Below are 15,047 nucleotides of genomic sequence, written 5' to 3' on the forward strand. Positions count from 1 at the left end.
ATAAATCCCGAAGTCTACCATCTGCCACAATTTGTAATTCTGCACATGTATTGGGGAATTCTCTAAAGGTACTCCTCTGTTGCTTTTCCATGAACTTTCTAATGTTGCACCATCCTTGTACGGGTGAATCCCCAAGCTGTTGGCCTGAAAGATGGAGAGGTGATAGAATGCGGGAGGGGGGGGGTTGTACACCGGCAAGGCCTGTTTTGGTTTTAAATCGCCTGGGGTTTTTCATTGCTATTAATGCCCAATACCATGCCTCATGAAGGACTTCTTTGCCCCCCCTACGGTGCTCTTGGTTGCCCCCATATATCACAGTTTCTATACATTCCCATCAGTCTCGTCTAGTGGGATTCTTTCTGACTGCTCTCTTTCAAGGAGAAAAGGTGACACGTCAGGTTCAGAGCTATGTCTGCCAGCTATGTCTTCCTCGGCTTAAACACAAGATGGACTTCTGTATTTGCCATGATTGGTGGTTTGTTTGCAGAATAGGCTCATTTTGTGCCCCTTTAAAGTCACATTTCAATGCAGAAAAATGTATTTGTTGAGCTGCAGAGAATTAATCCAAATATTTTCTGTAACTGACATAACCAACTAGATCAGAGAAGACATTAATGGATATGGTTCAATTTGAGCTTCAAGCTTTGTACTCTCCTCCTTTCTACTTGTCATGAGTTTCATGTCAGGTACCACAAAGAAACTTGTATAAAAGACTCAATTAAACATGACAGAAATGAATGTGCACATTTTGGCACAAGAAAGGATCCCCCTCCCCTTGTTAGACTACCCCACTTCTATTTAAAACCTAATTTCCCTTATCCTGGCTCTTGCAGTCGCACAAAACTGGGTGCGAGTCACTCACTGTGCATTGCCCTTAGCAATCACCCCCCATGATAGACAAATCCTGCCTTTCTCTTGCTCTCTCTCCTGAAGTAAGTTTAGATGGAGTGCTTCACAATGCTTACTTCCATGGCTTGAGAATCACTGTCTGAGTAAAGGCAGATTGCTCACTGCTCCATTTATGTATCCATAATTAAACTCACATTTAGTTTTTTCAACCTCCTTACTCGATATCTCTTTTGGTTTTAAAATCCATCAGCCCCACTGGATATGTTGTGGGTGGCTCTTGCATGTATGGCCAAATAAGTGATATCCCAGAGGCATCAGGTTTGAGTGGAGAAAAGTCTGCATCTGTGAAAGAGTGCTGCAGATGGATGGCTGCAGATGGATAACAGATACACTATATATACACAAGTATGTGGACACCCCTTCAAATTAGTGCAAGCCTAAGATCACCATGCGCAATGCCAAGCGACGGCTGGATTGGTGTAAAGCTCGCCACCATTGGACTCTGGAACAGTGGAAACGCGCTCTCTGGAGTGATGAATTATGCTTCATCTAGCAGTTCAACGGACTAATCTGGGTTTGGCGGATTCCAGGAGAACGCCACCTGCCCCAATGCATAGTGCCAACTGTAAAGTTTGTTGGAGGTATGTGGCTGTTTTTCATGGTTCGGGCAAGGCCCCTTAGATCCAGTGAAGGGAAATCTTAATGCTACAGCATACAATGCCATTCTAGCCGATTCTGTGCTTCAAACTTTGTGGCAACAGTTTGGGGAAGGCCCTTTCTTGTTTCTGCATGAAAATGCTCCCGTCCACAAAGCGAGGTCCACACAGAAATGGTTTGTCAAGAGCGGTGTGGAAGAACTTGCCCTGACCTCAACCCCATTGAACACCTTTGGTGTGAATTGGAATGCTTACTGCGAGCCAGGCCTAATTGCCCAACATCTGTCCCCGACCTCACTAATGCTCTTGTGGCTGAATGGAAGTCCCTGCAGCAATGTTCTAACATCTAATGGAAAGGCTTCCCAGAAGAATGGAGGCTATTATAGCAGCAAAGGGGGAACCAACTCCATATTAATGCCCATGATTTTGGGCTGAGATCTTCGATGAGCATGTGGTCATGTGGTGTATCTATCTGTTAGGACGGTCATTTTTTCCAACCGTTCCCTTACTCATCTCTTCTCCAACCAAGAGCGTCTTTATGTCCTCTCCATCTCCATGCCCCCTCTCATTGACACATGGTTATTGTTCCAGTCCTCTCACTGAATATTAATACATCCAAAACCTGAATGTTAAGTCAGTAAGGGACAGGGGGATCTATTGGTGGCACAATGATTACATGAGATTATTAACAGAAACGGTCATATAGACTGGTCCTTTTAGTTGTTATAATTGTTTTTAGAGATGTTTGGCTGCGGTACAGATTACTGCGTCTATCATTCGACTATTGGTTAGGGGATTCTGCAACCCTTTTATGTTCGCTTTTTGACATGAGAGTATCGCAATAATTGCTTTGAATGTTGTAGTGAAGTGACTTGACCTCAGGAAGAATGACTGTTATAAAATAGTAATTGATTTGAAAGATAAAAGATTTCTGAGGGAGCTTATCATTTCATTTATTCATATTGAAGTGTGTTTCATGTGTACTGAAAATACCTGGGGAATTTTCTCAATAATTGCAACAAGTCAAGACCCGGTTTGGATAACCAAGTTTCTCAGCGTATTATTAATGCCTACCGACCCCTTTCACCTTGGTCCTGAATCTGGACTCATAGGTTATTAATGTGCTAACTTTCCTCATGTATTTTATTTGATTTTTGATCTTTAATGCTTGCCTTTCAAAGATTTTCAAAGCCAAGCTGCCACTGCCCCATTGACTTGTACGCCTTTTGACTTCCATCCACATTCTTTAGACGCTCAATTATTTAGGCATATCATCTTAAAGATCAATTGGTTAATTAAGGTAATTGGAGAGAAAAAAGCTTTTATGGCCCTGGATTTGAGTACAACTAATAATGATTATCTTCTGTTTAAAGAGAGGAACATGTTTTTGATTAAACAATATTTTAATGCCAAGCCTTGCATTGTTGCATCGTTCCTCCATAGATGCTGGAACTTGCTGCTGAGTGAAGTCACAGCTTTTTAATCCTGCATCATTTCCTCTTCCCTCTGGCTCCCCCCTAGCTATCAAAGTATAATGATCCGTCTCATTATGCTGCATTCTCTGTCATTCATACTAAATGGATTGCAGATAATCTGTTACTCATTTGTCCTCGTTGTGATTGAGAATATGGATATTGTGTTGCTTTGGGCCAACTGGCTTCCATTACAAATGTTTTAGATATATTTTTAAAATGTATGTATTCATTTTTACATTTGTTAGAATTCAATAGGGTTGCTGCATATCTGAACATATTGTGGTTTATTTTTAACACAGAGTGAGATCCCTTTGTATTGAAGCTACCTGTATACTGTATTTGGACCTTGCATCAACCCCATAAGTTAACCATAATTTCCCTATAGCAACAACCACATTTTCATTTCAATCTCATGATTCATCTTAAACAATTTCTGAGTATAATATCGGAACTCTGCCATCTCTACAGTCAGCATCTAAAAGGCATTAACTCTCTGCTAGCAAGTGTCTTTCTGCTCCTCTAATTGTGCTGTTTACCCGATTTGGGGAGAGTTATTCATTTCCTAAACAGCTCAACTCCGAATGTGCCCGTGGATCATTGTTTAATAAAGGGGATTTCGTACCGTAGCTGGGCAGAAGTTTCTATGCGATGAGTGTTTCAATGCATGGCGGGCATTAACTCTGCCAGTGGGGATATGAGCGTTGCGTTCCGAGAGAGCTGCGTTTGTTGTGCTGTTTCGTTTCCCTTGTTTAAATTGTTCAGCAGGAGATGAGACCGTGAGCCCAGAATTTTCACATTTGGATAAAGAGCCAGACAGAAAATCAGACAGTTCCCTTCCTCACGTGAGGCAGCAGCTAGCCGTTTCCTTTTTCTTCAGTGTGAAGGTTTAGAAATGTACTCCTGCCAAGAGGTTTTTGCCATAGTAAATACAATTTTCTTGCTATGGTTCCGAACATCCCTCACTGATTTAAGCACTTGATTTGAACAGTTTAACAGGCTAATGTTAGACGAAAAAGAATCTGTCTTTCATCGTGGTGAATTCGTTTTCACTCCACCTCCAACATTTTAGTTAATGTAGTGGTGTGAAATGAGACATGATGCTTCCCTCAAACATTCCCTTAATGATTTGCATTTCAGTCATCTGGCCATTTGTACAGCTGACACTCTAGCCAAAGCCAGGCTTGTGCACACATCGATAGAATTAATAGCCACGGCTTCAACTAAATCCCTTTTCGAGTCCACTTTTCATGTTTAATTGAGTACTCTCAAGACCGGCCGTATAGACGTGATCTAATGATTAGTCTGTCATAGTAAAATCCAGTGGCGTCCTCCCTCCCTTGCATGTCTGACGCAACCACATCCCTAATTAATGCAATTAAGTAAATCAATCAAACCATTTAGAGGCTGACGAGTGCCAGAAATATCCAGCCAACCTAACAGATGGGAGACATATTACTCTTTTATTGTATTTGTCACATGGTTTATAAACAACCGATGTGGACTAACAGTGAAATTCTTACTTACTTGCCAACAATGCAGAGAAAAGAAAATGAGAAAGAGAAAGAAAATGGAGAAATAATAGAAAAGTAAAACACGTAATAATAGATACACAATGTGTAATTATATATACACAAGGGTACCAGTACCGAGTCGATATGCAGGGGTACGAGTTAGAGGTAGCTTTGTGTATATATAAGTAGGAATACTGTAAACAGTAGCAGCAGTGTATGTGATGAGTCAAAAGGGTTAGTGCAAAAAGGGTCAATGCAGATAGTCCGGTTAACTATTTAACTAACTATTTAGTAGTCTTATGGCTTGGGGGTAGAAGTCGTTAAGGATCCTGTTGGTTCCAGACTTGGTGCATCGGTACCACTTACCGTGCGATAGCAGAGATAAGTCTGACTTGGGAGGCTGGAGTCTTTGACAATCTTTAGGGCCTTCCTCTGACACCGTCTGCTATAGAGACTGATGAACTGGGCTGTATGCACTACCCTTGGTAGAGGCCAAGCAGTTGCCATACAGTGACACAAACATTCAGGATGCTCTCGATGGTGCAGCTGTAGAACTCTTTTGAGTCTCCTGAAAAGGACTTCAAGCCTTGTAAATTCCAACATGCAACGTAAAAAGATTTCCTAACTTTTTTTTTTGCCTTCAAAACGAGAAACACACACAATCCAACAAGAACTATTAAAATAGGACTGTTGTGTTGTCTGGAAACTTAATGATGGTGTTGAAGTCATACAGGAGGGGACTAAGCATGCACCCCTGAGGGGCCCCCATGTTGAGGGTCAGAGTGGCGAATGTGTTGTTGCCTACCCTCACCACCTGGGGGGTGTCCAGTCAGGAAGTTCAGGATCCAGTTTGTTGTGGAAATTTCCTGTATTACCAAATCATGAGAGAGCAAACCACACACAAGTCAGAGTTATCATAAAGTCCATCTTTATAAAGTCCAAGACTCTTATCAAACATCTCCAATCGAAAATCAAATCAAGAGTCGGCTTTCTATTCCGCAACAAAGCCTCCTTCACTCAAGCCGCCAAGCTTACCCTAGTAAAACTGACTATCCTACCGATCCTCGACTTCGGCGATGTCATCTACAAAATGGCTTCCAACACTCTACTCAGCAAACTGGATGCAGTCTATCACAGTGCCATCCGTTTTGTCACTAAAGCACCTTATACCACCCACCACTGCGACTTGTATGCTCTAGTCGGCTGGCCCTCGCTACATATTCGTCGCCAGACCCACTGGCTCCAGGTCATCTACAAGTCTATGCTAGGTAAAGCTCCGCCTTACCTCAGCTCACTGGTCACGATGGCAACACCCATCCGTAGCACGCGCTCCAGCAGGTGTATCTCACTGATCATCCCTAAAGCCAACACCTCATTTGGCCGCCTTTCGTTCCAGTACTCTGCTGCCTGTGACTGGAACGAATTGCAAAAATCGCTGAAGTTGGAGACTTTTATCTCCCTCACCAACTTCAAACATCAGCTATCTGAGCAGCTAACCGATCGCTGCAGCTGTACATAGTCTATTGGTAAATAGCCCACCCTTTTCACCTACCTCATCCCCATACTGTTTTTATTTATTTACTTTTCTGCTCTTCTGCACACCAATATCTCTACCTGTACATGACCATCTGTTCTTTTATCACTCCAGTGTTAATCTGCAAAATTGTAATTATTTGCCTACCTCCTCATGCCTTTTGCACACATTGTATATAGACCCCCCCCTTTGTTTTCTACTGTGTTATTGACTTGTTAATTGTTTACGCCATGTGTAACTCTTTGTTGTATGCTCACACTGCTATGCTTTATCTTGGCCAGGTCGCAGTTGCAAATGAGAACTTGTTCTCAACTAGCCTACCTGGTTAAATAAAGGTGAAATAAAAAATAAAAATCTTTAATTATATGAGCTTCACCATAGCCCTGTGACTCTCAGATCAATTCAGTGTCTATAAATGAATTCTCTGAGTGCTTACAAAACAGTTCTTAGTATCATTTATAGCCAAGACACACCCATCTCAACTCGCATGACGAATAACATCTTAGGAACATTACACAAAGAACATTTTACTTGAAAGAGGAGTATCCTATAGCTAGATAGCATTAGCTATAAATTATTGTTCAGTTTGGTCTCCTAAACGAAGTTCTTATCTCGTTCTTGGTACCACTTAGGACCAAGAACCTCATCCAATGGCATATATCAATTGTCAATTCTAGATACTCCCATCTCAAATACACCCCCTCCTGGACAAGCTCACGAAGAGGAGTGACTGGCACACAGACATTGTGGAGCCAACTAACTGGTTCCCCATTAATCAAGCCATCCCTTCACATGGTTTAGGAATAGTTACAGACACATTCACAGATAAGACAAACCTGACCTCTCCCCTCTCTGGGCCCCAAGTAACTGAGCCCTAGCTGAGAAGGGATAACTGCAAACTGCCAGCAGTATTATCCAAAAAGAAAACATCCTAATGACAAATATCTCACACAAGCATTATTATGTAATTAAAACATTATTTATCAATGTTACCTTTCTGATTCTGCTACCACAAGTTGCAGAGGGAGGTGTTTAGTCCCAGGGTCCTTAGCTTAATGATTGGAGCGCACTATGATATTGAACGCCGTGCTGTAGTCAATGAACAGCATTCTCACATACCGATGTAAGTGTACCTGAGACACAAGCTCATTATCTCTGGGTATTTAAAAAAAAAAAACTCTCTGAGGATTGCTTACTCTGATCAACTTTGAACTTTTTTCTTCTTCTTCTTCTGATCTGCAGAGCTTAAGTCGGGATAAGACGTTCCAGTCGGACAACGAGGGCAACCAGGTTTTTAAAGGACACAGGTGGGCTGCCTTCAAGGTCTGGTCTATGTAATATACACTGAGTGTAGAAAAACATTAGGAACACCTGCTCTTTACATGACCGACTGACCAGGTGAAACCAGCTGAACGCTATGATCCCTTATTGATGTCACCTGTTAAATCCACTCCAATCAGTTTAGATGAAGGGGAGGAGACAGGTTAAATAAGGATTTTTAAGCCTTGACATGGATTGTGTATGTGTGCCATTCAGCGGGAATGGGCAAGACAGAAAAATGTAAGTTCCTTTTGAACTGGGTCGGAGAGGTGGTGGTGGGGGGGGGCGTGGAGAGAGGGATGGTTCAGGATGAGGGGCTTTGATGCTGTAACAGCTGTGTGGTGACTGACGGGTTGATTCATGTGGCTTTAATACCCCACGATATCCTTGTGGAATCTCTTTGTGCCGAACCAGGTCCCAGTAGCCAGAGAAGTTCAGGCGTCCTAATCTCTCTCACCGTATGGTATCCGAGACTGCCAAGGTGCATGCCACCACCATACTGATTGGACAGGCACACAGTGGGTGTGCAGAACCAGACTAGAAGACTCGAGTGGCTTTTTGTAGCTGCAGAGCAGGGGGCGGAAGGAGCATACACTATCCAAATTTTTTTCTCCCTTGACTCGTTTGGTACTGAAAATGTTGCTGTTACCATTCCTGGAAGGCACATATATGGTAATTAGGTTGCCTGTAACGTGTGCACAGAAACAAGCAAGATAACAATCTTGAAACTCTGCTGTAAGTAAACATGCTTTAGTAAGGAAAGTGGTTTATTTTTTAGCAATGACTTTTGGCCTCCCTTGTGATGTGACTGGAGAAGCATGAATATGTACTCTGGTGATTTTGTAAGGAAACTGATGATAGCGTTTAAGAAATCAGGAGAACAATTTAGTTTAGAACTTGAGAAAGAAAAAATGGAATCTGATATAATTTACTTTCTGAAATTGAGATGTTGTGTGATGCGATTGCTTCCGTTATTTACTTAGGTAATAAAGGAAAAGCTGAGATATCAATGTTGAACCCAAACATTTGATGTTCTGAGAACCCCATTTTATCAGCCAGGTGGTGATCTCCCTTTGCACTCATCCCTCCACAGGAACCTAGTGACATGTGTGTCTGTCTCTATGGATGGCACTCTCCTCCTCTCGGGCTCCCACGATGAGACCATACGACTGTGGGACATCCAGAGCAAGCAGAGCGTCCGCAGCATCAACCACAAAGGTGAGCTTGAATGACCGCCTCACCTAACCAAAGTCTCACCTCAGTGGCCCAAACCCATCTCTTCAGTTCAGCCGCTGGCATAGAAAATGCCTCGCTGAGACATTGATTTCTCCCAGAACGCCCCGAGTCATACATCATCCTGCCTCCGGACCGTGTTAGAAAACCCTTCCACGCTTGTCCTTCCTTTTGAGGTCATGGAGTGTATGGTTTGACATGCATGCCTTTACGTCTGTAGTGTACTCCAGGTGCAATGTTGTTTGTTCTCTTGTTACTGTTGTTTCCTGTGAAGTGATCAGTTGACTGGGAGTTAACAGCAGACGGCAAACGTAATGCCCGTCTTGTGCTGGGCGTTCGGTTCAACTTAGGTTGGTCTGTAAAGGCAAGCTTATGCGTTTATCTACCTTTGCTCTATATGTTAGTTTGTGTGTCAGATATACACTGAGTGTACACAACAATAAGACCTCTTTCCATGACATAGACTGACCAGGTGAATCCAGGTGAAAGTTGTGATCCCTTATTGATGTCACTTGTTACTTCCACTTAAATACGTGTAAATGAAGGGGTGGGAGACAGGTTGAAGAAGGATTTTTAAGCCCTGAGACAGCTGAGACGTGGATTGTTTATGTGCTATTCAGAGGGTGAATGGTCCAGAATATTTACTGGAAGTGCCTTTGAACGGGGTATGGTCGTAGGTGCCAGAGCACCGGTTTGAGTGTGTCAAGAACTGCGCCCCCCCGCAACTCAATATCAGGAAGGTGTTCCTAATGTTTGGTATACTCAGTGTACGTATCCAAGGCAGCTCATAGTTAGTGTGAAGAGAATATGTTATATGAAGAATAATAACTAACAGATTGAAAATATAATTGCTGCGTTAGAAAGTGCCAATGCAAGTAGTATCATTGATCATCTTCTGAAAATATAATTATCGGTTCATGATATGTAAGATGGAGTTAATAACTTATGAGGGAGCTGAGCTCTCAAAATAGAGTTGTTCCTATCACATTGAGGCATCTGTCACCTTTTCCTATGGGCCACAGCACCCACTCACTCAGTGCAACGGTAGAGTCCCTTTCGTTAAGTGCTTTTCGAGAACTGGGATTTGATTTGCGTCACTGGGCAGGTTGCGAACTCATTTTGTTTTAATAGGATGTTTCTGTTGTTTATTCAGCCACTGTGACTGGTTAGCTGTCTATCAGTTTTGGCTGGATGGAGGATGTAATGATGTTCAACGGCACTTGTATTGAAATGTCTTCTGGCTGTGGGAGAAGTAAGCATCACACCGTGGCCTTGCCAGATTTTTTTTGGTCACTGCAATCTTGTTTTCAGCGTTCTAGCTTGGTGGTGTTTACCCCTGTCGAGTTTGTATGGGGTCATTATAAGGCCTCAGAAGTAGGCTTGGGCAGTATCCAGATTGGCATATCTTCATACTAACCTTGTGCCATATTGGGATATTCGGTAACATGGCTAACTAGCTACTAAAGGTAGCTAACTAGCTACTAAATTAGCAAGCCAACTGCAGAGCATTTAGTACATTTTAGACTTAACTTAAAAGTTATTAGATATCGAGCTGGCAAACATTTAGTTGTGAATTCCATATTGTAACTAGATCACCTGGCTTGTGCGGCACCTAATGAGTGACTCAAGGCTCCTGTCTAGTAGTTGTGTGTAAATAAACACCACGTGACTGGGGACTGGAGCTTAATTTTAAAAAATGTGACGGATAAAATGAACTGTATCTTTATCTCCTAACGTAGTTACATAAAGTAGCTACAACATGTCACATTTATTAAATAACTTCAAAGAAATTGTTTCAATGGTATTAATGTTATTGAAAAACCATCCCGTGGCTATTTCCAAATACCCCAGTATACGGTATACTGCCCCGCTTACTCTGCAGTCATCTGACTTTCTGAGGAGAAGGCTGAGAGGGTCATACTGTGTCTTGACCAACGGTTTACTTCACAGGGTTTATTTATTACACACACCACAACTCGCACAGCCGGAAATGCACACTCCCCACTGCTGACTGCCATCTGCAAAGCCTCCGAGCTGATCAACACTGCTCTGCCGCTGACATTATTGGGCCTTCTGAAAACCCCTCTATCTCAGTGGCCTATTTTCAGGTAGTACATTCTTCACTGAAAAGCTCTTCAAGCAATATGTCAAGTCAAGAAGCAGCAGGCATGTATTGGAATGTGAGAATCAGGGTGATGAATTGGGCTTTAGCACGCCATTGTTGTGAGGGTGTTCAATACAGGCCTTGCTATTAAATGACAGAAATGTATTTGTTAAGCAATAATGCAGTGCTTATATGCTTCACACTGTCCCCCCAGTTGAATTAATACGAAGACAAAACAATGACTTCTAAGTAGTAGTAAGCTTACATTGTTATCAATATATGTCGCTTCAAAGATTTACCACTAAGATTATAATGGACAGATATTTTTGGCCCAACACTGATCAATGGCGAAACCATAATTTAGATGACAAAGTTAAACAACCCTTTTTCTTTTGTCATTTGTTATGCGGTTTTTCAGTCATTTCACTCCGTGATGAAATATTACAATTAGATATTGAAAATGATCTTTAATGACAATCTGATTGTGACAATAATTTGACCATTCAACAACCCAGTAGCAAAACAAGAAAGAAAGACCGTAATCTAAAGTGTGTGGTTATCTGCGTGCAGTAAATAAACAGACCGTAATATACACTTGCACCAGTCAACTGTGAACACAACTGCTTAGCCCAAATGTATTGATGGATGTCAACGCTGTGTCTCCCCTGACTGTGTCTATGCTCCAAGGGCTGTATTATATCTGAGGCTCTCAACCTGTCTCCAGTCATCTTCCTACCCCCCCACCTAGTCTTCCACAAGGGCCAGTGTAGAGGGTGAGTTCAGCCTGTAATTGAGTTGTCAGAAGGTCCCGGCCTCCACATCCACTGTAAATCTCTCGAGCTCTAGCCCGGTTTCCCCAACTCTGTTCTGGGAGAGCAAAGGCGGTTATTGGCCCTCTCTGAAGGCATGCGTGATCCTGAAGGCAATTAGAAAAACCTTTCACAGGCCCGTCGCTCTCCCTCATACTATCCATCTTCACTAAGCTCCGCAGCTCGACCGGCACAAATCAGACGAGTAGTGGCGGAAAATCTGAGCTGCTCACAAGCGACCGGAAGTTTTTGGAATGGTGGCTTTGGAAATTAGGTGTATGGTCAATGTCCATAAAACTAACTTCCGTTGAAGTTATTTAGCATTTGGCTTATTCAAGAGATCATACCAGTCCCCGATAAAAGTTTTAGTCTGGTGGTGGCACCATTGGGTGGAAAAGATAGACTCTGTATGAGTGGTCAGAGGACAGGATGTAGGCTACCATTGCGTGCTCTTTATAATCTCCTGTCTGAGACAGAGTGCTTTATGGTATCTTTAAAGTGACTTACATCATACCTAGCAGGGGAAATAAGGAAAGGGCCAAATGTTTAGACCTATTTGTAAGCAAGGCGATAAAAATCATTAATCTACTTGAGAGATAATTACTCACTTCCTAGGTTCTTAACCCTGTACATAAATGTTCAATCAGAACGTAAGCTTGAGGCGAAGGGTCTCTCCATGTTGGACTTGGCCTAGAAATCTGACTCATGAATATTTTTTGTTCACATCTCATGAATAATAAGGGAACTTACATAGCACGCGCACATGCACACACCCCACTACCATCGCCGCCCTCACCACCACAGACAGACAGGTGATCGTGACTGGCATTCTCTGCATCGTAATGAACTTAATCCAACGTCTGTTGCTATGCGTCTAAGGCGAACCCCTGATTGAGACAGTATTTAGACTTCAAACGACCCCCTCCTCCCACTGCTGTCTGCACTGCTGCTCCTGTGTGGATTAAACTGCCAACTTCACTAATCCTTAGTGTCTATGTGAGCTCAGTATTACTGGCCTGCTGTTGTCTCGACTAATATCTATTATTCCTTCTGCAACCACCATTGATCAAGGAAGGAGTGGGCTGGAAAAGTGGTGAACCGGGCAGACTTGAAGACCTCAAGGGAATGGACAAGAATAGCCCACCAATGTTACGATTTGCATCGTATCAACAAAATATTTTATCTTGTTCTTGGTCCATTATGGTAGCCAACTGAGTTTTGGGTCTGTTTGGAAGCTCTTTGACAATATTTTGTCATCAACACTGAGTAATTGTATGAGTCACACGTTCCTCACAATGTTTGAACCTTTTTTGGGGAGGGACAGACTCTACAAACTGTTGGCACTGCTGCAGCAAATGTCACTTTGCAGTTCTAAAGCACGACTGCTGCTGAAAGGTGAAAAGCACAGCAACAACGTGGCTATCACTAGACATCGGTGTTAACAACGCCAAGAGAGTGATATCCTTTACTCATGGCAGTCCAAACAAATTGCCTCAAGTTATGTGCCGTTTACTTGAAAACTTATAGAAAGCACTCTGGAGCTCCAGATCAGATGCCAAAGAGATTAGGATCTACCTCAACTGCTCAACAACGGCTCTAGTATAGAAAACTAGTGACTGCTAGTGTGCATTAACAAGGTATTTCGGGCCAAGGACCTGTAGAAGAAATCGGTGCTGTACTCTTCTCACATCCTCCTGCCACTTTCCCACAGACGGCTTTGGCATAATCTTCTGCACTTTCCTTCTCAGCTCTTGTTACATGCCGCTTAAAGAGTGATTGAGAGTGGCACCTCAAGTTTGTGCCAGAGTGGGAGATCCCGCATGGAAGTGGACAAGAGCCTTGTGTCGAAGTAATTGTCTGGCAGTGTAGACTGCCCTGAACCACTAACTCAGCAATCATATGATACTGACCTGGCATTACAATGAGGACACCCCAAAGTTCATTGGCACAAGTTTAGATGGTTATGAAAGGAATTATTCTCTTACTGCATGGTTTGTATCAGGAAACTCAGTGTCTCTTTTAACCAAAGAGTTAAAATCATGTTACTGAACATGTTTCGTGAGCGGTGAAATGGACAAACTGCCCTTAACACCCGCTCGCTTAACCCAGAAGCCAGCTGCATGTCAGAGGAAACATTGTTCCAACTGACGGCTGAAGACAGCCTGCAGGTGCCCGGCCCGCCACAAGGAATCGCTAGAGCGAGATGAGCCAAGTAATCCCCCACGTCAAACCCTCCCCCATCCCAGACGACGCTGGGCAAATTGTGCACCGACCTATGGGAGTCCTGGTCACAGCCTCTATTGAGACAGCCTGGGGTTCAATTCCAGGCTGTAGTGACAGCGTAATCAATCCATCAAATGTATTTATAAAGCCCCTTTTACATCTGTCGATGTCACAAAGTGCAACACTGCGATGCAGTGCCTTAGACCGCTGCGCCACTCGGGAGGCCAGATTTAGCCACTCTTGAGTACAATGGACAAACAAAACAGGGTTTTGAAGAAGGCAACATGCCAAAATGCATTGGTTTTAATAATAAAGGAGCATTTTCTTAAATCAACTTCCATTGTTCCCAAGAGTGGCTGAATATCCTCTCTGTGAACCTTAAAGGGCAGGATAAATTGGTCTATGAAATTCTGATATCATCCCATCAGGATTTTCTTTGTTTAGTTTGGTGGCTGCAGACTTGCTTGGCTAGTGTATGTAGCTAGTGCATGGCCCAAATGTTGAATATATTTCAATGTGCTCGACATTCATATCATTGGATGCAATCATTCAGAGATATTTCCTCTGCTCACACATGCCAAAAAATGCACACAATCCAAACACTGTTCTCAGGTGCCTAATCTTTTAACATGCGTCACATTTCATAGTACTCTAAACTTGAGCAAACGGTTTCAAGTGAATGCGCTACCACAGGGATTTGACCTAAAGCAAGTGCAACGCACAATCCAATCTCCATATTGCTTTCATGATAATTGGTAAGATTATCTCCATAATCGCCCGGACCCTAATTGTATGGTTTCCGCCTAGGGCATCGATTGGATATTATGCACGTCAGAGTATCTGCAGTGTTTTGGCAGGGCTCGGGCCGCGCACTCCCCTCCCCGTGTCGCTGCGCCCCTGCTTCCGTGACCCTGCTTGGCAGCAGGCATAATTTATGAGCGTGTGTAGGAGGGGCCAGGACCATTAGTGTAATTCCAAGTGGGAGCCAAGTCCCGGGGATCGATATCTGTAATTGAGTGGGAGATAATTAGCCAGCCCTTATTACCACAACAAGGAATAAATATACTCTCCTCAGTTACCCCATACACAAACTACATTTTAAACGGTCCCCAATGCTTAGATGTTGTGAAATACATGTAAGTCTCATGTAGCTCACTTGCTTCCTTTTCCCCGTTCTTCCTCCATGGGTTGTCGCTTGAAAAGGAAAAATTGCCCAATTTCCCTGGAACCACATTAAAAACCTGCTGATTGGGATTGCACTGATATAATCTGGTTACCACGAGTGCTGTTGTGCATAATATATGCATCAACATAATGTTGATGGGAGGGACTA

The 15,047-nt window shown here is 43.0% G+C and overlaps 1 protein-coding gene across 1 annotated transcript in view; it reads left to right on the top strand.

Moving 5' to 3' along the window:
• The window catches only part of wdr18 (WD repeat domain 18), a 97,215-nt gene that overhangs the window by 45,966 nt on the left and 36,202 nt on the right, over positions 1–15,047 (top strand). Inside the window, exons 20-21 of the mRNA XM_031786263.1 lie at positions 7,268–7,332; positions 8,439–8,563. Coding sequence (XP_031642123.1) covers positions 7,268–7,332; positions 8,439–8,563 — 190 coding nt within the window. The remainder of the gene's footprint in view (positions 1–7,267; positions 7,333–8,438; positions 8,564–15,047) is intronic.

This window comes from Oncorhynchus kisutch, linkage group LG13, assembly GCF_002021735.2.
Source record: "Oncorhynchus kisutch isolate 150728-3 linkage group LG13, Okis_V2, whole genome shotgun sequence".
NCBI classification, from domain to species: domain Eukaryota; kingdom Metazoa; phylum Chordata; class Actinopteri; order Salmoniformes; family Salmonidae; genus Oncorhynchus; species Oncorhynchus kisutch.